The 22126-nt window shown below is 37.7% G+C and overlaps 2 protein-coding genes across 2 annotated transcripts; both read right to left on the bottom strand.

Moving 5' to 3' along the window:
• Window positions 1–224: 224 nt before the first annotated feature.
• Window positions 225–1154, bottom strand: LOC141519372 (mas-related G-protein coupled receptor member X1-like). The gene has a single exon (XM_074231631.1). The coding sequence runs from the start codon at window positions 1152–1154 to the stop codon at window positions 228–230; it is 927 nt and encodes a 308-aa protein (XP_074087732.1). The 3' UTR covers window positions 225–227.
• A 7829-nt stretch (window positions 1155–8983) lies between these two features.
• LOC141516591 (mas-related G-protein coupled receptor member X1-like) lies at window positions 8984–21766 on the bottom strand. Its single transcript, XM_074227609.1, has 2 exons — window positions 21700–21766; window positions 8984–11522 (listed from the first exon to the last, which is right to left on the bottom strand). The coding sequence occupies exon 2, from the start codon at window positions 11475–11477 to the stop codon at window positions 10530–10532; it is 948 nt and encodes a 315-aa protein (XP_074083710.1). The 5' UTR covers window positions 11478–11522; window positions 21700–21766; the 3' UTR covers window positions 8984–10529.
• Window positions 21767–22126: the final 360 nt, after the last annotated feature.

Raw genomic sequence — 22126 nt, forward strand, 5'->3', positions numbered from 1 at the left:
GCAGGTAAATATCCCAGACTAGATTTGAACTCATCATCCCATTCCACCCCCTAAAACTCTATCCTCTGCACTGCCCAGCTGACTGTCATAGAGGAGGTACTTGATGAATGCTTGTTCAACACTTAGGGTTCAAAAGGTAGACATCAACAAAAGGAATGGAAGGGAGAATCCTACTTTCCCTCCATAGTGGTGGGAAGGGGTCTGTACCTGGGCTGAAGGTAGGGGGCTCATTTCAGGGGCTCCCTCACCTGAGCACCAGTCCCCAAGTCCCATTTGTCCTCCAAAGCCCTCTGAAGGATCATCTTGAGGCTCTCCCTCCTTCTTTTATGCTTTTGTCTGCCTAGGAAGAAATAAATGAAGGGATTGGCACTGCTGTTCATACAAGCCAGGAGCAAAGAAACCCCAAAAGGAATGGGAATGTTGATGTGGATCTGTAGAAAATCCAGTATCCCCATGGGCACACCACAGAGCAGGAAGACGAGAACATTGAGCAGCACCAGCAGGTAGAGCCTGGGGGGCTGCTGGCGCTGGGAGGTGCACTGGACCCTCAGCAGGAGGGCCAGGCTGGACACACACATCACCGGGATGAAGAAGAGGAACCAGGCGAATGTGACTAAGATGAGGGGGTAGCAGAAATCATTGAATACGTTTAAACAAATGACAAAAAGTGTTCCCCAAAGCAGAAAGGTCAGAGCCCAGAGGATAGTGCACACCACAGTCGACATGTGCTTGGGCTGGTGACATCGGTACCAGATGGGGAAGAGCACAGATAGACAACGCTCGGTGCTGATTGCGGCCAGGAGGCTCAGGCCCACAGTGTAGAGTGTGTATTTGAGGAAAAACAGTGTCAGGGACATTATAAAAGCATCAAAAGCCTCAGTGAAAAGAGATGTGATGCTCACGAGGATGCCACAAAGATAGAGGGCGTCGGCCATGGCCAAGTTGAGGACGTAGACAGAGAAGGGGTTCCTCTTCATGCAGAAGCCCAGGAGCCACAGGACCAGGCTGTTCCCCACCAGCCCAACTAGGGAGATGAGCCCAGTGAGGATCAGCATCCATTCTTCTAAAATGAGCTTTCTAATCCCATCTGCACTTCTCTCTGTTGTGTTTCCATGAATATATTCCAACTGCTCAGGTGTGGGGGATGCAGCCATGGTGGGTGATCCCAGGCTGAGGAAGCCCTGCCCCTCTCAGAAGCCCTGGGCGCAAGAAGACAAGAAAGGACATCAAGGACTTGTCCTAAGGTTTACTCCCATCTTTATTTTTAAGAATTAGAGCCTCCTCTTCCCCCTCCCTCTCTCTAGGGAGCAGTTAGTTGACCCCACTGTACCCAGAAGGATGAGCTTACACTAAGAAACTATATGCATCTAGTCTCAGGTTAGTGAGTATTGTGGGGGGTGGTGAGGGAAATGATTATGAACTAATTACTTAATTCAGATGAAGGGTTTCCCTTCCTATTTCGTCTTTCAGAAACCTATTTTCTGTAGGTTATTCAGTCAGCCTCTGAAGGACATCACTAATGCATGGGATTGCCCAAATCTTTCTGGCAACATATTTTTTTTCCATCATGGGCCGGGGTCCCATGCAACCACAAGACTTCCCTAAGAGGATCTCATTTTGATGAAATTCTTGCACCCAACATTGCTCCCTGTTAAATGACTGAGTAGAGGCCTTTGTCAGACAACAGGAAACAGCTGAACTTTATCACACTGTCAGCAAGTGGAATGGAAGACTTGCAGTTCACTTGTGTCCATCCTCTCATTGATTGCTTTTTTTTTAGTTTAATTTTTTTTTTGCAAGACAAGGGGGTTAAGTGATTTGCCCAAGGCCACACAGTTAGGTAATTATTAAGTGTCTGAAGCTGGATGTGAACTCAGGTCCTCCTGACTCCTGTGCTGGTGCCCTATCCACTGTGCCACCTAGCTACCCCTCATTGATTGTTAATGGAGCACCTTTAGGTACACTCCTTTGTCCAAAACCTTTTTCACCATTTAATGCATTTTATTATTTCTAAGTCATAAGCAATAAATTATTTTTCACCCAAAAATTGTCCCTTGGATTTTTCATTAGGTATATTTTCTGTGTGACCCTGCATAAGTCACTTAACATTCATGTCCTTCAGGTTCCTCAATTTTAAGATGAGGAATGTCTAACACTATGCCTGTTGCTCTTGTCGTGAATACATCGTGAAAAGTGAGTTATAGAAAGGAGGCTTTTTGAGAAGATTGGGCCTACACTTGTCTTTTCTTTCTTCTCTGACCACAGCTTTTCATTTCATAGAATTTACCTTCATTTTCCTCTCTCTTCTGGATCTTCCTTGAGTATATGGAAGTTTGACTAATAGAAACCTCTGTGGACAAGGTTCAGGATGGACTCTTAATATTTTTTTTAGTTTTTTTTTTGCAAGGCAAATGGGGTTAAGTGGCTTGCCCAAGGCCATACGGCTAGGTAATTATGAACTGTCTCAGGCTGGATTTGAACTCAGGTACTCCTGACTCCGGGGCCTGTGATTTATCCACTATGCCACCTAACCGCCCCAGATTGACTCTTAATTTAATGCTTCTGAAGCTCTCTAACCAAAACTCTCTCTCCCTGCTGGGGACACATTAAAAAGTATCTGGAGGGGTGGCTAGGTGGTGCAGTGGATAGAGTACTGGCCCCGGAGTCAGGAGTACCTGGGTTCACATCCGGCCTCAGACACTTCATAATTACCTAGCCGTGTGGCCTTGGGCAAACCACTTAACCCCATTGCCTTGCAAAAACCTTAAAAAAAGTATCTGGAGATTGAGGGTTGCTCTTGCCTCCAAGGGAAAAAGAAAACATCAGAAAACACCAGCATATCCTTCAAGCTGCCCCCCATTTCATAGACTGACACATTTTCCAGTTGTTCAGATTAAAGAGATCAATGTAAATATATAAAGAAAGGATTAAACTCATAGAAATCTTCAGTACATCCCAGGATGACCAAGAATTATTAGGAAAGATCCCAGATTAGGACCTTCCATTTTCCCTCTCCAGGTTCCTGAAGACTCCTGTGCCTGGTCATCTTGTGCATGCCTGTACCTGTCCTTTTCGGGAATTTCCTGGTCAGACACTGGTTCATCAAGTTTGGAATGGAAGGATCATGACAGTTCCTCTCTTACCCTTATATTCCCTTCCCTCTTCTCCAAATCACCTAAGCCTAGCAAAAAAGATTTTCTCTTTGCTCTTAGGCACCAAGGGTAGGGATTTCCCAAACACTGGCCTCAAGTCCAGTTAAAGTTTCATAAACTGTGTTTCTTTAGTAAAGACTAATTCTTTCTAAATACCAACTTATAGACAAATGCATCAGGAGAATTACTATTAGATTGGTGTTGTCCATTATCCCCAATTATCCTTGGGTAATTCTTTTGTCCCATTATCCTCGCATTTTTGTCAGTCCTGTTTCCTGCAAATTAAGGAAGAAATATCCTCCTTGGGCCTCCTGTTTTATTGATTTCCCTCCTTTTTTAAAATCTTATATTGAACTTTTCTGAAAGTGAAATTTATTATTCTCCTTTGGCTCATCTGTCCAAGGAGATCCAAGAATCTCAAATTTCCCTAGATCTCAAGTGGATAATGGTTAGGTTTGGTCTGGTGGGAGTTAAGGATTTTAAGATTTTAGTAGGGAAAAACATATATACATTTATGAATGCATGTGTATATATATATATATAAATACATACCTATTGATAAAGTTTATAATAAAGATATATGAACATATAAGAATGCACAAATATATTTACATAACGTGAAATACATAGTCGTAACTACTTACATACATGCATATATTTCTCTTTGTGGCAGACCCCCTACTCTAGGATTCATAAATAGTGTTTGAATATTCTGTAAAGTTTGAGAGAGGGCAATTTACTTTATTTTTCAGAAGCTCCAATAGAATTTGTGCTTTCCCCTAAATTATTTTTTTATTTCATATGAAAATTTTATTTATTTTTCCAAGTACATACAAAGATAGTTTTTATCCTATCATTTTTAAGGTTTTTGAATTTTGCAATTGTTCTTCCTCTCCCCTTCCCTTCCCTTCCCTCTCCCCCTGACAGAAAGCAATGCAATATAAGCCCTACATTTGTAGCTGTGATAAATAAGGATCACAATTGAACATGTTGTGAGAGAAGAATCAGATCCAAAAGGAAGAAAGAAAATAATTTCTCCATCAATTTGCTCATATATTATTTAAAATGTTTGCTTCCATGTTTATTGGAGTCATTGGCCTATCATTTGTTTCTCTCTTTTGACTCTTCCTGGTTTAAGTATCAGCATCATATTGGTAACATAGAAGGAATTTGGCAGACTTTTTTCACCTTTTTCCAAATATTTTATATAGAATTGAAATGAATTGTTCCTTGAATAATTGGAAGAATTCACTGGTGAATCCGTTTTGTCCTGGAGATTTTTTCTTAGGGAATTCATTGATGGTTTCTGGAATTTCTTTTTCTAAGACATGGTTATTTAAGTTTGTAACTTTCTCTTCTTTCAACCTGTAAACCAATTTATATTTTTGTAAATATTCATCCATTTCATATTGGCATTCAGCTGGGAAAAATAGTTCCAAATTATTACTTTAATTTCCTTCTCATTAGTGGTGAATTCATACCTTTTTCATATTTGATATTACTTATCTGTTTTTCTTCTTTCTTTTTTTTAAAATCAAATTAACCAAAGGTTTACTTATTTTATTGTTTTTTCAGAAAACAAACTTGGTTATATTTATAGTTTTCTTGCTTTTGACTTTATTAATTTCACCTTTAGTTTTCAAAATTTCTAGTTTGGTATTTAATTGGGGCTTTTTAATTTGTTCTTTCTTTAGCTTTTTAAGTTTTATGTTCATTCCATTGCTCTCCTCTTTATTTTATTCATGTAAACATTTAGAGATATGATATATATCTTAAAATGGCTTTGGCTATATTCAATAAATTTTGAAATGTTGTCTTGTTATTGCCATTGCCTTGGTTGGAATCATTAATTCTTTCCATGATTTTTTGGTTGATCCATACATTCTTCAATATTAGGTTATTTAGTTTTCAATTAGTTTTAGGTGTCTCTCTCTCTCTCTCTCTCTCTCTTTCTCACTATGTGATTTTTGTTGCGTCATGGTCTGAAAAGAATGCATTCAATATTTCTGCCTTCCTGCATTTGATTATGAGGTTTGTAATGCCCTAATCCATGGTCAATTTTTATGTTGGTGCCATGTATCACAGAAAAAACATATATTCCTTTCTATTCCTGTTCAATTTTCTCCTATCATACCTAAATTTTTCAACATTCTACTCACCTCCTTAATTTCCTTCTTTTAATTTTATGGTTAGATTTATCTAATTCTGAGAGAGGGAGGTTGAGTTCTGCCACCAGTAGAGTTTTGCTGTCTTTGTCTCCCTATAACTCATTTAACATCTCTTCTAAAAATCTGGGTGCTCAACTGCTTGGTTCATGAATGTCTAATATTAAAATTACTTCATTGTCTATAGTTCCTTTTAGGAGCATATGGTTTTCTTCCTCATCTCTTTTAATGAGATCCATTTTTGCAATTTCTTTTTCTGAGACAAGGATTACTAACCTTGCCATTCTGCTCCAGCCTTTTACCTGTTGAAGGTTAAGAGGAGTGCAGCCAAATGGCAGAATTCCTCATGCTGTGCTCCCATATCTCTTGAATAAACTTTCCACTGAACTTTTACATTGTCAGCATCTAACCATACGCTGAGACATTCTTCCTAAAAAGATCCCAAGATGTAGAGCAAAATCCTGTACACAGGTGCACTGCTGAAATTGCTGAAACTTGTCTTTCTCAGATGCTGATATTGTGGTTTTTTGCTATAAAAGACTGCTTGATACTCTCATTAAATGGCACTGCTAGTTGCCCTGCTAGCAACTCCACCAGTGTATATTCATTTCATTTTTCTCCTGAGTCATGTGGCCTTTCTGCTGGTCAGAGAAGTACTACATTTGGTGCCCAAACAGGCACCTGAAGCCACCCAGAGCCTGAGAGGATCTTTGAAGAGATGAAATCCCCTGGTAAGGCCATAAGGAAGACCTTTATCTGTCCCACTCAGAGAATGGATGGGAATTATATGAGTGGGTCTTCTTGGCTTTTGGTAAGATGATGAAATGCTCTTTTTGCTTGGTGTCAGGGCTCTCTGTATTGTTGTAAGACATAGCACACTATGCATGCTCTAGGGAATCAACCCATTTTCGAGCTATGCAATATTATTTGCAAACCTTCTTGTTAGTTACAATTATCATTCTATGTTAAAAATGTTTAGCAACTTTTACCTAGTTGTTCTTCAGAAAACCTATTTGTGCAAGAAAACCTTCTGGTCAATGTGCATCCTTCTGCTGACAGATCTTTGGCTCTAACATTTCCCTTTTCTTTTTTTTATTTTAGAAAGGTTTTATTTGCTTTGAGTTTTACAATTTCCCTCCCAATCTTGCTTCCCCCCCCCACAGAAGACAGTTTAGTCTTTACATCATTCCCATAGTATGCACTGATCTAAGTTGAATGTGATGAGAGAGAAATCTTATCCTTAAGGAAGAAACCTATAGTATGAGATATAGCAGAATTGCATAACTTTTTTAAAAAAATTATCCCAGCAAGATGAGCAGAACCAGAAGAACTTGTACAGACTAACAGCAACATGGGGGTGATGGATGAACCTTAATGGATTTGCTCATACCAACAGGGTAAAAATCAGGCACAATTTTGGATATCTGTGGTGGAGAATGCCATCTGTATCTAGAGAAAGAATTGTGGGGTTTGAACAAAATACATTTCCCTTTTCAATTGAGATTACTAAATAAATTGTTGTTCTTGTGCTCTCCATCTGAAAGGGGTCCATTGGAATCACAAAACCAAATACAGGAAATGCTGATGATTTCAGAACTTTATTATCTCTCAGCACCATTATAGCCTTGCTGAAAGTTCTCATTCCACATTTAAAGCTTACAGTCAATAATCCTCCAAATACTCATTATTGACATGAAAAATCATTTCACATTCAGAGTTATAATTACTATTTGTGAATTTCCCTCTATTCTATTTTTACTCATTCCTATACTTCTCTGCCTCTCTTTTTTACTCTATCCCTCTTACTTTATTTTCTTTCCACCCTCCTAAATCTTAATCTTATCACCCCTCCCCCTTCTTTCTTTCTCCAAGGCAATGGAGTTAAGTGACTTACCACAACCTATATTCAAAATGCCTCAACAATAATGACAATCCTAAGATTACTGGTTATATTTCCATAGCTAAGAATTAAACTTAATAGTTTCCTTGTAATTAGTCTTGAATGTTTCTTTATATTTATTGTGATTCTTCTCTATTGAATTTTCCATTTAGTTCTTGTCTTTTTCTCACAAATATCTGAAAATCTTTTAGTTCATTAAATGTCCATTTTTTTACATTAAGGATTTTATACAACTTTGTTGATTAAGTTAAGGTGGAAAACAGAGCAAAATAAATTAAAAACCAAGATCCAACAATACATTATCGATAAGAAGCACACTTCAGGTCCTCCTGACTCCAGGGCTGGTGCTCTACCCACTGCATCACTTAACTGCCCTAAGAAACACATTTCAAACAGGTTATACACACAGAATTTAAATGGAGCTTGGTGAAGGATTTTTTTTAATGCTCTACTGGTTGGAAAAAACTCAGGTGTAGTAATCATGATCTCAGACAAAGTTAAGGTCAAAATAGACTTAAAAGAAGATGATTAAACAGGATAGCCATACTTTAATAATAGAAACTATCAACCATGAAGGCATATCAATACTTAACTTACATCTACCAAAGATAAAATATCAAAAATTTTTAAAAAATGATCAATGTAATGAAGGTGGAGGTAAATAATAGTGGTGAAATTTAACCTTTACCTCTCAGAACTTGATGAAATCTAAACAAAAATAAATAAGAATATAGTCAAGGAAATGAATAGAATTTTAGATAAGCTAGATATGAATATTTAAGAGAATTGAATGAAAATAAACATACACCCTTTTTCTCAGCAATTCTTATAGCAGTCTTTAAAACACTGACTATATATTAAGCAGTTTATAAAACTTCTTTAGTTAGAAGTAGAGAGCAAAACAAAGATAAAAAGCATCCTTTTAGATCACAATGCAATAAAAATTATACTTAATAATGTACCATAGCAACACAGATTAAAAATTAATTGGAAATTATACAACCTCATCTTAAAGAATTGGTGGTTAAAAGAACAAATCATAGAAACAATAATTCCATTAAAGCAAATACCAATGATGAGACAGCATATCAGAATATCTATGATAAAGAAAAACAATAATCCTAGGAAAATTTGTATTTCTAAATACTTGCATCATTAAAAGAGAGAAAATGCAGCCAAATGAGTTGGGTATGCAATTAAAAAAGCTTGGAAAGGGACAAACTCAAATTTCTCATTAAACACTAAATTGAAAATATTAAAAATTAAAGATGATATAAAATAAATGGAAAAATCCATTGAATTAACATAAAAAATTTGAAGTTGATTTTAAGAAAAGTCCAATTAAATAGATAGATAATTGGTTAGTTTGATTTAGAAAAAAAGAAAATCAAATTACTATTCTTGAAAATGAAAGGGGGTAATCTATCAGTAATGAAGTTTGAATTAAATCAATTATATGGTTGTATTTTATCCAATTATCTGCTTATAGATTTTATAATTTAAATGAAATGAAAGAATATTAACAAAACTATAAATTTCTCAGATTGATAGAAGAGGAAAAAAGAGCTAAATATACTTGTTTTAGAAAAAGACTATAACCTAACAAAAAAAATCAGAACTAGATGGATTTACCAATGAATTATGATAAACATTTAAAGATCATCTAATTAAGTCAATTATTTGGAATGACAGGCAAAGAAGAGATTTACCAAACTCCTTTCATTAACAAATATGATACTGATGCCTAAACTAGAAAGATTAAAAACAGAAAAAATAATATTGACCAATTTCATTAATGAATATGGATGCAAAAATCCTAAATTAAATACCAGCTATCACATTACACCAATATATTTCAAACACTATGCATTAAATTCAAAAGGAATTTATGCAATGAATGCATAATTACATGATTAGAATATTCTGTGCATGGAACAGACAAAATATGGGATCTGAAAGCACTGAAGAAAAAATAAGGTCATTGTTACTGGTAGAATCAAATGGAGGCTGAACGATTGGAATATTCAATAGGACAGTCTCTGTGTGTGTGTGTGTGTGTGTGTGTGTGTGTGTGTGTGTGTGTGTGTGTGAGAGAGAGAGAGAGAGAGAGAGAGAGAGAGAGAGAAAGAGAGAGAAAGAGAGAGATGACCTGCCCCTTTCCCCAGTTTTGGCCTCTTGGCTGTACCCTGTCTGCAGAGAGAAAGAGTGAGTAGAATAGAGAGAGTCACAGAAACCCAGAAACTCAGAGAAAGTGAGACAAAGAAATGGAAAACAAGGGAAGCTGTGGCACTCAGCTTTGACCTTTAGAAAGAGAAAAGTGTTTGACTCTGCTCTGTTGGGAGCTGGAGGCAGAAGGGAAAGGAACACTTGGTAGAGAATGGGGTGGGGGGGACAGTTGGACAGAGCTGAGTTGGAATCTCTTCTGTTCATGGGAGGGGGGGGCAGCAAACCTGAGGGAACTTTCTTTAACCTGAGAGAGAAGAAGACAAGATGGAGGAGCAAGGCCCATGCAATCTTGAAGCTTTTGTCTCCTAATTCACAGAGATTGACAAGGAGAGGACAGGAAGAAAAGAGGATTTATAGGATGTATTTCATCTTCTTGGGACTCTTCAAGTTAGGGACAGTCACCTTTTGTGGGAACAAGACCTTCTCTGGACTGGTGACACATGAAGTTCTGCACTTCACTTTCTAAGTAAAGGAACTTCTCGCAAATGAGGAGGCTCTGAAGTGCACAGAGCATTTGGCCTGGAGTCAGGAACATCTGGTTTCAAATCCAGTCCCAGAAATGCATTTGGTTTTGGATCCTGGACAAATCACTGAACTTCTGTCTACCTCGGATTCCTCAAATGTAAAATGGATATCATGAGAATATTTACCTCTCAGGTGTATCATGAAGATTAAATGAAAGATCTGTACAACACTAAAAGTAAAGGGCCTGGTATAGTTTTGATTTTCACTCATTGGACTCTTTGTGGCACCATCTGGGGTTTTTTCTTGGCAAAGGTAAAGGCATGGCATGCATTTCTTTTTCTAACTCCCTTTCAAGAGAAGGAAATTGAGTTTATATAGTTAAGTGACTGGCATACAATTCATGAGTATCTCAGCCTAGATTTGAACTCAGCATCCTATTCCAGCCCCTGAAACTCTTTTCTCAGTACTGCCCAGCTGCCTGTCATCAAGTGAGCGCTTGATAAATACTTATTCCACACACAGGATTCAAAAACTAGGCACCAGCAAAAGGAATGGAAGGGAGAATCCTAATTTCCCTGCAGGGTGGAGAGAGGGGGGTCTTTACCTGGGCTGTTTTAAGCCTCAGGTTGTCATCTCAGAGTCATGGTGTGTGTGGGGGGGCCGTCCCTCTCTCCATGCCCCCGAGTCCTGTTTGTCCCCCAAGGCCCTCTGAAGGATCACCCTGAGGCTCTCCCTCCTTCTTTTGTGTTTTTGTCTGCCCAGGAAGAAGTAAATGAAGGGGTTGGCGCTGCTGTTCACACAGGCCAGTAACCTGGGGAGATAGAAAGGCACGGGGAAGTTGTGGTAGATGTATAGAAAATCTAGGACCCCCATGGGCACGCCACAGAGCAGGAAGACTAGCACGATGAGCAGCACCAGCAGGTAGAGCCTGGGGGGCTGCCGGCGCCGGGAGCCGCACTGGACCCTCAGCAGGAGGGCCAGGCTGGACAAGCACAACACAGGGGTGACGAGGGTGAGCCAGCCGAGCTCGATGGTGACGACTTTCTTGCAGAAACCGTCATTAATCACATAATAACAAAAGAAAACATCTGTTCCCCAGAGTAGAGCGACCACAGCCCAGATGGCAGCGCAGACCGAGGCAGACGCGTGCTTGGGCCGGTGACAGCGGCACCAGATGGGGAAGAGCACGGCTAGACAGCGCTCGGTGCTGATCGCGGCCAGGAGGCTCAGGCCCGCGGTGTAGAATGTGTATGTGAGGTAGGTCAGGACCAAGGACAGAAACTCAGAATAGCTAACGTAGTCACTTATGATGCTCCCGAAGGTGTTACCAAGGAAGAGGGCGTCGGCCGCGGCCAGGTTGAGGATGTAGACTGAGAAGGGATTCCTTGGGATGCGGAAGCCCAGGAGCCACAGGACCAGGCTGTTCCCCACCAGCCCCACCAGGGAGACGAGCAGACTGGGGAATCTCATCCAGTCATCTAAAGTTAACTTTTCAGTCCCATCTGGACTTGGCTCTGTTGCATTGTCTTGAATATATTCCAGCTGCTCGGGTGTGGGGGACGCAGTCATGGTAGGGGCTCCCAGTCTGAGGAAACTCCACTCTTCTCAGAAGCCCTGGGGAAATGAATACAGGAAAGGGTCTCATGGACTTGTCCTAAGGTTTATTCCCATCTTTACTTTAAAAGTTAGAACCTTCTCTTCCTCTTCCCTCTCTCTAGGTACAATTAGCTGACCCCACAGTATCCCAGAGGGATGGGCTTAGAGTAAGAAATGATTTGAATCTAGTCTTGGGCTAGTGAGTATTGTGGGGGGTGGTGGTGAGAGAAAGAATTATTTCACTCATATTAAAGAACCAATTATTCAATTCAGATTAAGGTTTTTCTCTTCCTATTTCCCCATTCAGAAACCAGTAGTCTATAGGTTATTCAGTCAGCTACTAAAGGACATCACTGATAGATGAACTTGCCCAAATCTTCCTGGTAACACATTTTTCCAACATGGGTGGAGGCTCCATGAAACTAGAGGACTTCCCTAAGAGAATCTTATTTCAATGAAATTCTTATACCTCCATCGTTCCCTGGTCATCGACTGGGTAGAGATAGATGCCTTTGTTGGACATCTGGAAGCAGCTAAACTTTATCACATTATCAGCAAGTGAAGTGGAAGGCTTTCAGTTCACTTGTGTCCAACCTCTTACTGCTTGTTAATGGATCAGAATAGAGTTCCACCTCAGGCACACTCCTTTGTTCAAAGACAATGCCTTTTAATGCCTTTTATTATTTGTAAGTCCTAGGTAATAAAGTATTATTCACCCAGAAGTTATGTCTCTTGAATTTTTCATTAGGTATATTTTCTGTGGAATGTAGAGGCTGGTCAAGTGAGTTCTGGATCAAGAGGCCAGTTATGGCCAAAATAACCTGAGCTCTGGTGACCCTTGAGATGCAAGCTTCCACGGAACTCTGATTTGATAACACAACTGTGCCATTCATGGCCTCATTATTCAATAAGCCCTGTTTCTGAACTTCTTGACCCTACTGGATTAATTCCTGCCCATAACAAAGTTACATCATTGTTTTCATCCTGTATGCTAATTTTGTGGTTTTTTTCTATAAGAACTGTTTGATATTTTCAATAAACTGGCTCTGTCAGATGTCCTGCTAACATTCCCCACTTGAGGGTATACATGTTTCCTTTTCTCTTCTGAGCTGAATCTATCCCCTGGTGGACAGGGAAACTCAACAGTGAAACCCTGTACAAGTCACTTAATATTAATCTTCCCTCAAGTTCCTCAATTTTAAGATGAGGAATGACTAATACAATGCCTGTCACTCTTGTCATGAATGCATCATGGTAAGTGAGCTATAGAAAGGAGGATTTTTTGTGAAGATTGGGGCTACACTTGTCTTTTCTTTCTTCTCTGACCACAACTTTTCATTTCATCCAATTTACCTTCATTTTCCTCTCTCTTCTGGATCTTCCTTGAGTATATGGAAGCTTGACTTCTACAAACCTCTGTGGACAGGGTTTAGGATGGACTGATCCTCTTAATTCAATGCTTGAGACACTTGCTCATTCATTTCCTCTATATTTGCATGCAATTATTTGTTCCTTTACTCTGTAATTATGTCATAAATCCATCCACCTATTTGTTCATATATTTTTAAAGAAATATTTTATTTATTTTGAATTTTACAACGTTTCCCCCTTGCTTCCCTCCCTCCACCCCCACAGAAGGCAGTTTGTCAGACTTTACATTGTTTCCATTGATCCAAATTGAGTGTGATGAGAGAGAAATCATATACATAAGTAAGAAACAAAGTATGAGATCTAGCAGAATTACATAATAAGAACATTTTTTTAAAAAAAAATTAAAGACAATAGTCTTTGGTCTTTGTTCAAACCCCACAATTCTTTATCAGGATACAGATGGCATTCTCCATCGCAGATATCCCCAAATTGTGCCTGATTGTTGCCCTGTTGGTATGAGTAAGTCCATTAAGGCTGTTAGGGTGTACAGTGTTCTTCTGGTTCTGCTCATCTCACATCAGTTCATGCAAATCCCTCTAGGCTTCCCCAAATTCCCATCCCTCTTGGTTTCTGATAGAACAATAGTGTTCCATCACATATATATATATATATATATATATATATATATATATATATATATATCACAGTTTTTTAAGCCAATACCCAATTAATGGACATTCACTCAATTTCCAATTCTTTGCCACCATAAACAGGACTGCTATGAATATTTTTGTACAAGTGATGTTTTTCCCCTTTTTCATCATCTCTTCAGGGTATAGCCCCAGTAGTGGTATTGCTGGATCAAAGGGGATGCACATTTTTTGTTGCCTTTTGGCCATAATTCCAAATTGCTCTCCAGAAAGGTTGGATGAGTTCACAAAGTTCTACCAATAACTTTCCTTTCATGTAAGCTTTTTTCCTATATACTACCCCTCACATAGAATTATTTTTTTGAATCAAAGAAAGAAGAGAAAAATACTTAAGTACAATGAACTATGAATTAAGTTCATGTGTTTTATATGAACTAACTACAACATTCTACTACACTGATTTCCACATCCATCATAACTCACCACTGGAAAAGAGGGAAAGAAATGCATTGATCTCTTGATTGTTTTTCTGTGTCAACTTGCTATAAACATCTGTTCCACACTTACTGTTTTGAGATTCTGAGGTCAGAACAATTTCCACCACTGGACCTTCTGCTGAGAAAAGAAAGACAATGCAACTGTCCCTTCCCTGAAGTAGTTGATGTTCTACAAAGGGAGGGCAGAGGGGAGGAGGAAGAAGCACCAGGTTCTTACCTCCTGATAAACCAGATAACTGACCAGCACAAATCACTCCTAATGGCAGGTGTCTGGATTGTTGATTGTTTTAGCTTCAACTTCTTTGTATTGCCAAATCATGGACTTTAGGGACAAATGTCTCTGAAAGGGTTGATCTGCTAATGAAGGCCGAGCATAGGAGAAAATCAAATAGAGTAGGAGTGGTCCACATATGCTAGCCAGAGCCTGGACCTAGAGGATTGGGAAGAAGAACCTCACTCATTCAGCATGGGCTTCTGAATCTCTCTAACCAAAATTCTCCCTGCTGAGGACACATTAAAAAGTGTCTGGAGATTGGGGGTTGCCCTTGTCTCCAAGGGAAAAAGAAAACATCAGAAAACCTCAGCATATTCTTCAGCTGCTCCCCATTTCCAAGACTGACCCATTTTCCAGTTGTTCAGATTAAAGTTGTCAGCATAAATGTATAAAGAAAGGATTAAACTCAGAGAAATCTTCATTATGTCCATTATGTCCAAAAATTACTAGGAAAGCCCCCAGATTGGGAACTTCCATTTTTCCTCTCCAGGTTCCTGATGACTCCTGTGCCCGGTTCTGTTGTGGAAGCCTGTACTTGTTTTCTTCAGAAATCTCTAGTTCAGACACTGGTTTATGAGGATTGCAATAGGAGCAGGATCATGGCAGTTCCTCCATAACCCTTAAATTGCCTTCCCTCTTTTCTAAATCACCTAAGCCTAGCAAAAAGATTTTCTATTGTTCTTAGGCACCAAGGATGGGGATGTCTCAATCACTGGCCTCAAGTCCAGTTGATGTTTCATAAATAGTGTTTCTTTAGTAAAGTCTAATTCTTTCTAAATGCCAATCTATATTCAAGCACATCAGAGGAAGTACTGTTAGACTGGTGTTGTCCATTGTCTCCAATCCATTATTATCCCCACTATCCCTACATATTTATCAGTCATGTTTCCTGCAGATTAAGGAAGAAATAAACTTCTTGGGACTCTTGGTGTATTAGTCCCATCTTTTTTTTAGCTCATTTTAAACTTTTCTGAGAGTGAAATTTACTATTCTCCTTTGACTCAGCTTTCCAAGGGGATCTAAGAGCCTCAAATTTCCCTAGACCACAGGTTGGTATACAGGTTAGGTTTGGACTGGTGGAAGTTATGGATTTTAAGATTTTAATAGGGAAAAACATATAACATCTATGAATACATATAAATATACATATAAACACGCCCATTGAAAAAGTTCATAATAAAGATATATGAAGATATAGGAATATACACATATAAGTACATATCATAATATACAAATTCATACCTATTTATATACATGCATGTATTTCTCTTTATGGCCTACCCTACCCTAGGATCTATAAATAGTGTTTGGATGTTCTATAAACTTTGAGGAAAGGCAATTAATTTTATTTTTCAGAATCACTAATAGAATTTCTGCTTTTCCTTCAATTATTTTTTTAATTTTATATGAACATTTTATTTATTTTTCCAACTACATACAAAGATAATTTTTACCAGTCATTTTTTTTGGCAAGGTTTTCTGTGGGATGAGTCTACTCACTTAAATAAAATTTGGAGATTTCTCAAGGTATGAAGAGAAAAGTTTTATTCAATTCTTGAGAATCGGACCCCGCTCTGAGAGAAAGAGGCACGGAACAAGAAATCCACAATCTATTTATCCTAAGGCGATCTCCACCCCCCCCACTGACCCATCCTCATTAATGAGGAATGTGGTCTTCACAATCTAGATGCATAAATTACTCTAAAGAAAAAGCATATAATTCAGAGACAGGTTCTCCCTGTCCAGGACAAGGAATGTAGAAAATGTAGAAACATCTGGACTTCAATCCAGATAAGACAGGATCAGTTTACTCTTTACATTTTGGTCAAGGTAACATTAAGTTGCTTGTCAGGGGAGGAGGGGCAGAAGAGATATAACACACACACAGCTCAACTCTTTCTAATCTATAATATTTTATTGAAAAAAATCGCAAACTTTATCCCATTCAGTTTTTTTTGTTTAGGTTTTTGCAAGGCAAATGGGGTTAAGTGGCTTGTCCAAAGCCACACAGCTAGGTAATTATTAAGAGTCTGAGACCTGATTTGAACCCAGGTACTCCTGACTCCATGGCCTGTGCTTTATCCACTATGCTACCTAGCTGCCCCTAACCCATTCAGTTTTGAATTTTACAATTATTCTTCCTCACTCCCTTCCTTCCCCTCTCCTCCTGACAGAAAGCAATCCAATATAAGGTCTACATTTGTAACCATACTAAACATAGCTCAAGACCGAACATGTTGTGAGAGAAGAATCAGATCCAAATGGAAGAAAGAAAATATTAGAGATAACAAATTGAGATAATAAATAAGACGACTTTACAAAATTGAAGATAATAAGTTCTGGCCTTCATTTAAACTCCATATATCCTTCTCTGGGTGATAAACATTTTGCTTGATCATACTGTGTTATTTATCCTAGTGATAATTTGCTGCAATTGATTTGCTAATATTATTTTTAAAATTTTTGTTTCCATATTTATTAGGATAATTAGTCTATAATTTGTTTCTTTATTTTGACTCTTCCTTTTTCCCCAAATAATTTATATAGAATTGGAATGAATCATTCCTTGAATATTTGGAAGAATTCACTTGTGAATCCATCTGACCCTGGACATTTTTTTCTTAAGGAATTCATTGGTAATTTCTTGAATTTTTTTTTCTAAGACAGGGTTATTTAAGTATGTAACTTTCTCTTCTTTTAACCTATAAACAAATTCATATTTTTGCAGATATTCATTCATTTTAACTAGATTATTAAATTTATTGGCATTTAGTTGGGCAAATTATTACTTTAATCTCCTTCTCATTAGTGTTGAATTCACCTTTTTCATTTTTGGTAATAGTAATTTGCTTTTCTTCTTTCCTTTTTTAAAAATCAAATTAACCAAAGGTTTACCTATTTTATTGTTTTTACATAAAACCAACCCAGTTTTTTATTTATAGATTTTTTGCTTTTGCTTTTATTAATTTCGCCTCTAATTTTCAAAATTTCTAATTTGGTATGTAATTGGGAATTTTTAACTTGGTCTTTCTCTAGCTTTTAAGGTTGCATGTTCAGTCCATTGATCTCCTATTTCTCTAATTTATTCATGTAAGCATTTAGAGATATAATATATCCCCTAAAAACTACTTTGGCCATATCCAGTAAAATTTTTATGTTGTCTTGCTATTGCATTGTCTTTAATCATTTCCATAATTTGTTGTTTGATCCACTTGGTTCTTTAGTTTCCAATTAGTTTTAGGTCTCTCTCACTGTGTGATTTTTGTGGCATCATGCTTTGAAAAGGATAAATTCAATATTTCTGCCTTTCTGCATTTGACAATGAGATTTTTATCCCTAACACATGGTCAGTTTTTGTGTTGGTGCCATGTACCACAGAAAAAAGCATATTCTTTCTATTCCCATTCAGTTTTCTCCAGAGTTCTATCATATATAAGTTTTCTAATATTTGATATACCTACTTAATTTCCTTCTTGTTTATTTTATGGTTAGATTTATCTAATCATGAGAGAGAGAGAGAGAGAGAGAGAGAGAGAGAGAGAGAGAGAGAGAGAGAGAGAGAGAGAGATTGAGGTCCCCAACCAGTAGAGTTTGCTGCCTTTGTCTCCCTATTACTCATTTAACATCTTCTCTAAAAATCTGGTTGCTACACCGCTTGGTGCATACATGTCTAGTATTGAAATTACCTCATTGTCAATCATTCCTTTTAGGAGCATATAATTTTCTTCCTCATCTCTTTTAATGAGATCTATTTTTGTAGCTTCTTTGTCTGAGATAAGGATTGCTACTTCTGCCTTTTTTCACTTCAGCTGATTTATAAAATATTCTGCCCCAATCTTTTCTCTATACTCTATATTTATCTCTCTGTTTCAAATGTATTTCCTGGAAGCAGCATAGTGAGGGATTCTTGTTTTTAATTCATTTTGCTATCTATTTATGTTTTATGGGAGAGTTCATCCCATTCCAATTCAAAGTTATAATTTCTGACTCTTTATTGCCCTCTGTGTTATCTCCCCTCCATTTGTATTTTCCCCTTCTTTCCCCTTATCCATCCTCAGCAGTATTTTGCTTCTGAATACCACTTCCCTCAATGTGTTTACCCCCTCCTATATGTCCCCCTCACTTTATTTCCTCTTTCTCTTTTCCCCTTCTTCATTCTCTTTCCTTTTATCAGTCCCTCCTTCCCTCTCCCCTTCCCCTCCTAGTACTTGTAAGGCAAGATAAATTTCTAAACTCAACTGAGTATGTCAGTTAATTCCTCTTTGAGACAAATCTGAGGAAAGTAAGTTTCAATTGGTTCTCACCTCCTCTCTTCTTCCCCTCAATTGCAATAGGCCCTTAGCCCCTCTTCATGTGATATAATTTACCCTATTCTATCTGTCCCTTCCTCTCATCTCTTTAGAAGCCCCATTTTAAGGAAATATTTTTAAAAAAATCATTCCACTAAAGTCATGGATATCCCATGAATGTTCATACCTTCAGCCTAACTACATTCCTAAGTCTCTCTCTCTCTCTCTCTCTCTCTCTCTCTCTCTCTCTCTCTCTCCATATATTTACACACACACACACACACACACACACACACACACACACACACACACACACACACACACAATTCTCAAGAGTTATAGGGAGGTGGAGCCAAGATGTCAATGTGGAGTTAACATGCTCTGAGAGCTTTTCCCTACTAACAGTAAATGAAGCCTCTGCACTGACATTAAAACTACAGATGCCATTAAGAAAATGAGAAGATCCAAAGAAATTTTCAACAATAGATATTGTGGAAGATCTTCAGTGAAGGTCTATCTCTTTGGAGAAAAGGGGAAGTAAAGCCCAGCGAGGTGGGCGAGTGGGAAAGCTAGTAGGAGACTTTTAGCTACAGTGCAGTCCAGGTTTGGACTTGACATTAGCATAGAGCCTGCAGGAAGGGCCCCAGTACCAAACAAAGGCTGAACTCTGGGAACACCAGGGCAAAAGACAAGACTGGGTTGAGAAGAAACCACTGCATGGTCAGAATCTGGATTCAAAGGAGAAAATATCTCTTTGCAAAGGCATGGCCTAGACTACATAGGTAACACCTTGGTTAAGTACAAGCCATTGTTCAGTTCCTAGCCCACCGTAAAAAGCTTGAATCTAAACTCTTTATACCCCAGGAGTACAGCTCAAACAATAAAGATGAGGGCAAAAAGCTAAAAGAGTACTTACTATAGAAAACTACTTTGCAGATAAAGATGAAAACTGCCATGTCAGAAGAAGAAATTTTTTTTAATTTTTTAATTTTAAGGAATTTTTTTTAAAATTTAATTGGGGTTTGTTTTTTTTAAATTTGACTCAGTTCTCTATATATTTTAGAAATGAGTCCTTTGTCAGAAATACTAGCTGCAAAAATAATCTGTTCTGATAGATACTTGAATAAGTGGATCTAAAAATTATCCTACTCGAAGCAATATTGAGCCAAAGGCATGGCTGCGCCTCCCTTCTTCCCCAGGACAAAGACGAAGCCCACTTGCTTTAACAAAATGCCACATTCTTGATCCATCTGGATTTTGAATGATCATTTCACTCAACAATTACTCTACTTGGTCTCTTTCCAACAATGTTTAGCGCAAAAGAAAAAGAATCTCTGTTTTAAAATGTTTACAGCAATTATCTGTGTAATGGCAAAGAACTGGAAATGACAAGAATGCCCATCAATTTGGGAAGTGCTGAAGGAGGGGTGGTATATCATTGTGATGGAATATGATTGTGCATTTTAACTGCGACCTTAACTATGAAGGATATATGAAGGCAGACATTATCTACATGCAGAGAAAGAAGTGATGAATAGAGAAATGTTTAGAAGAATTTTACGAAACAAACCCCTTGTGTTTAAAATATTATGTTTATTTCATTGTATATTTGAAAGGAATAAAAATTATATATAGATTTGCATTTTCATGTCCAACCACCTTTTATTATACTATAATGTGAAAATTCTTCTTATATTCCAAAATTATAAATACAATTTTTAAAAAAGTCAGCGAATATCGTGTCTAGGCAGAGATTTTGCCCAAGTTTTCTTCCTGGAGGTAATTACTTTATAGATGACTTGAGAGAAGAAGAAGAGTTTTCAACTCTAAGAATCTATTAAGTGCCAATGAGAGCCTTCTCTGTCTTCAAGCAAGCCCTTACTCAGGACTTAGAGGTACAAGAGTTTAATCCTACATGCAAAGATGAATAACTCTTCTTTTATAGGATACAATTCCATCTTTGTGATTTACCACATTATTTTGGTCTATTTCTGTAGTCTTCAGGGTTTTTTAATTGAAAAAAACCTGTGTGATCAGATTTAGAATTCATTTTCCTGACTCCAGGTCTCACACTCTTTCTACTGTGCCACCAAGATGAGCACACTGTTGTGATTCAAACCCAGACCAGTAACTTGAAGAGCTCAGACCTAGAAGACAGCAGTCCTGGAGTCTGAGTTGTTCCTGCCTGGTCCCACACTCAACAGCCCCAGAAAGTAGCAACTAGACTAGCCCAGAACTTTCTCAGAAGCGGACATAGTCCACCACTAACATGACGTCCAAAGTCAAGAAATCACCTGAAAGAATGATTGAATAAAAATTCAGTCCCAGTAAAAAGAGCTATTTTGTGGTCTGGATATCTCAAGGCACAAATGCAGAAGAGGATGATTCCAAAGTAATTATGAACAATGCTTCTGGAAAAATAAAATGAAGGTTGGGGCTAATTTCAGCTAGAAATCTTGGAATAAAGTTTTTAATAATGAAAATATTATTGACTGTTAAACACTAAAGACAAAAGCAATGGGAAAAAATGAAAAAGTAAATCTATGAAAGAACAGTTGGAAAAGAATGATTAGCCTGGCATGAGAGGTACAGAAGTTTGACCAAATAACAAATATTCTGCTGGATCAAATTAATGTCAATGATTCTTTGAGATAACATGAAAAATAAAAAGTAAACAAATAAGACAGAATCAAAGAAATTATATTGTATATTATAAGAAAAGCAGCTGACCCAGGTACCATATTGGAGAGAAAAAAATTTTTAAAGCCACTGGACTAAGTAAAATCCCTAACCAAATACAAACTGCCTAGACACAATATCTCAAATATTATTAAAGAAAAACTGCTCCTATTTCTTAGAACAAGAAGGTAATGTATAAATAATAAAAATTCACTGATCAGCTCTTGAAATAAACAATCTAATTAAGTCTTGCAGCAACATTACCAGATAAAAGAGAAAAAAATGCTCCAAGCAGTCAGAAAGAATTGAAATGTCTATAGAACCACAGTGAGGATCAAAGATGATTTAGTAGTTACTACCAAGATGGAGTGGATAGCTTTGAATACTGTATTCCTAAAAGCAATATATAAAGACTTAGACTGGAGCTTAACTCACCAGAGTTGACCTCCCTGGGGTGTTAGATCTGGAGGTGGTCTTCTGTCCTCTAACTGTGAGTTTGCCTTTAGGACACTCTAATAATATTGGAAACAGAACAAATTCTATCAAAATCCTAGACAATCCTGTGATTTCCTGTACATCATAATCAGCCAATTGAGATTGTTAAACAATGTCCCCTCAGGCTCTTTATCTCACCATCTCTGCTGATTTTGCTCATCTCATCTTCCTCTGAAGCCTTGTGATCTACCCTATGCCCAACGCAGGCTAATTTTCTCTATTTCTAAACAACATTTTGCCAAACAACTCTTCCATAGTATTGGCATCACCAAGGCACCCATAAGTTTTCCTGAATTCCAGCTTAGAAAATGAGCTAGGGAAGACATAAAAAATTCTTTCCTTAGTACATTGTAGGTACATAGATTTA

This window comes from Macrotis lagotis, chromosome 3, assembly GCF_037893015.1.
Source record: "Macrotis lagotis isolate mMagLag1 chromosome 3, bilby.v1.9.chrom.fasta, whole genome shotgun sequence".
NCBI classification, from domain to species: domain Eukaryota; kingdom Metazoa; phylum Chordata; class Mammalia; order Peramelemorphia; family Peramelidae; genus Macrotis; species Macrotis lagotis.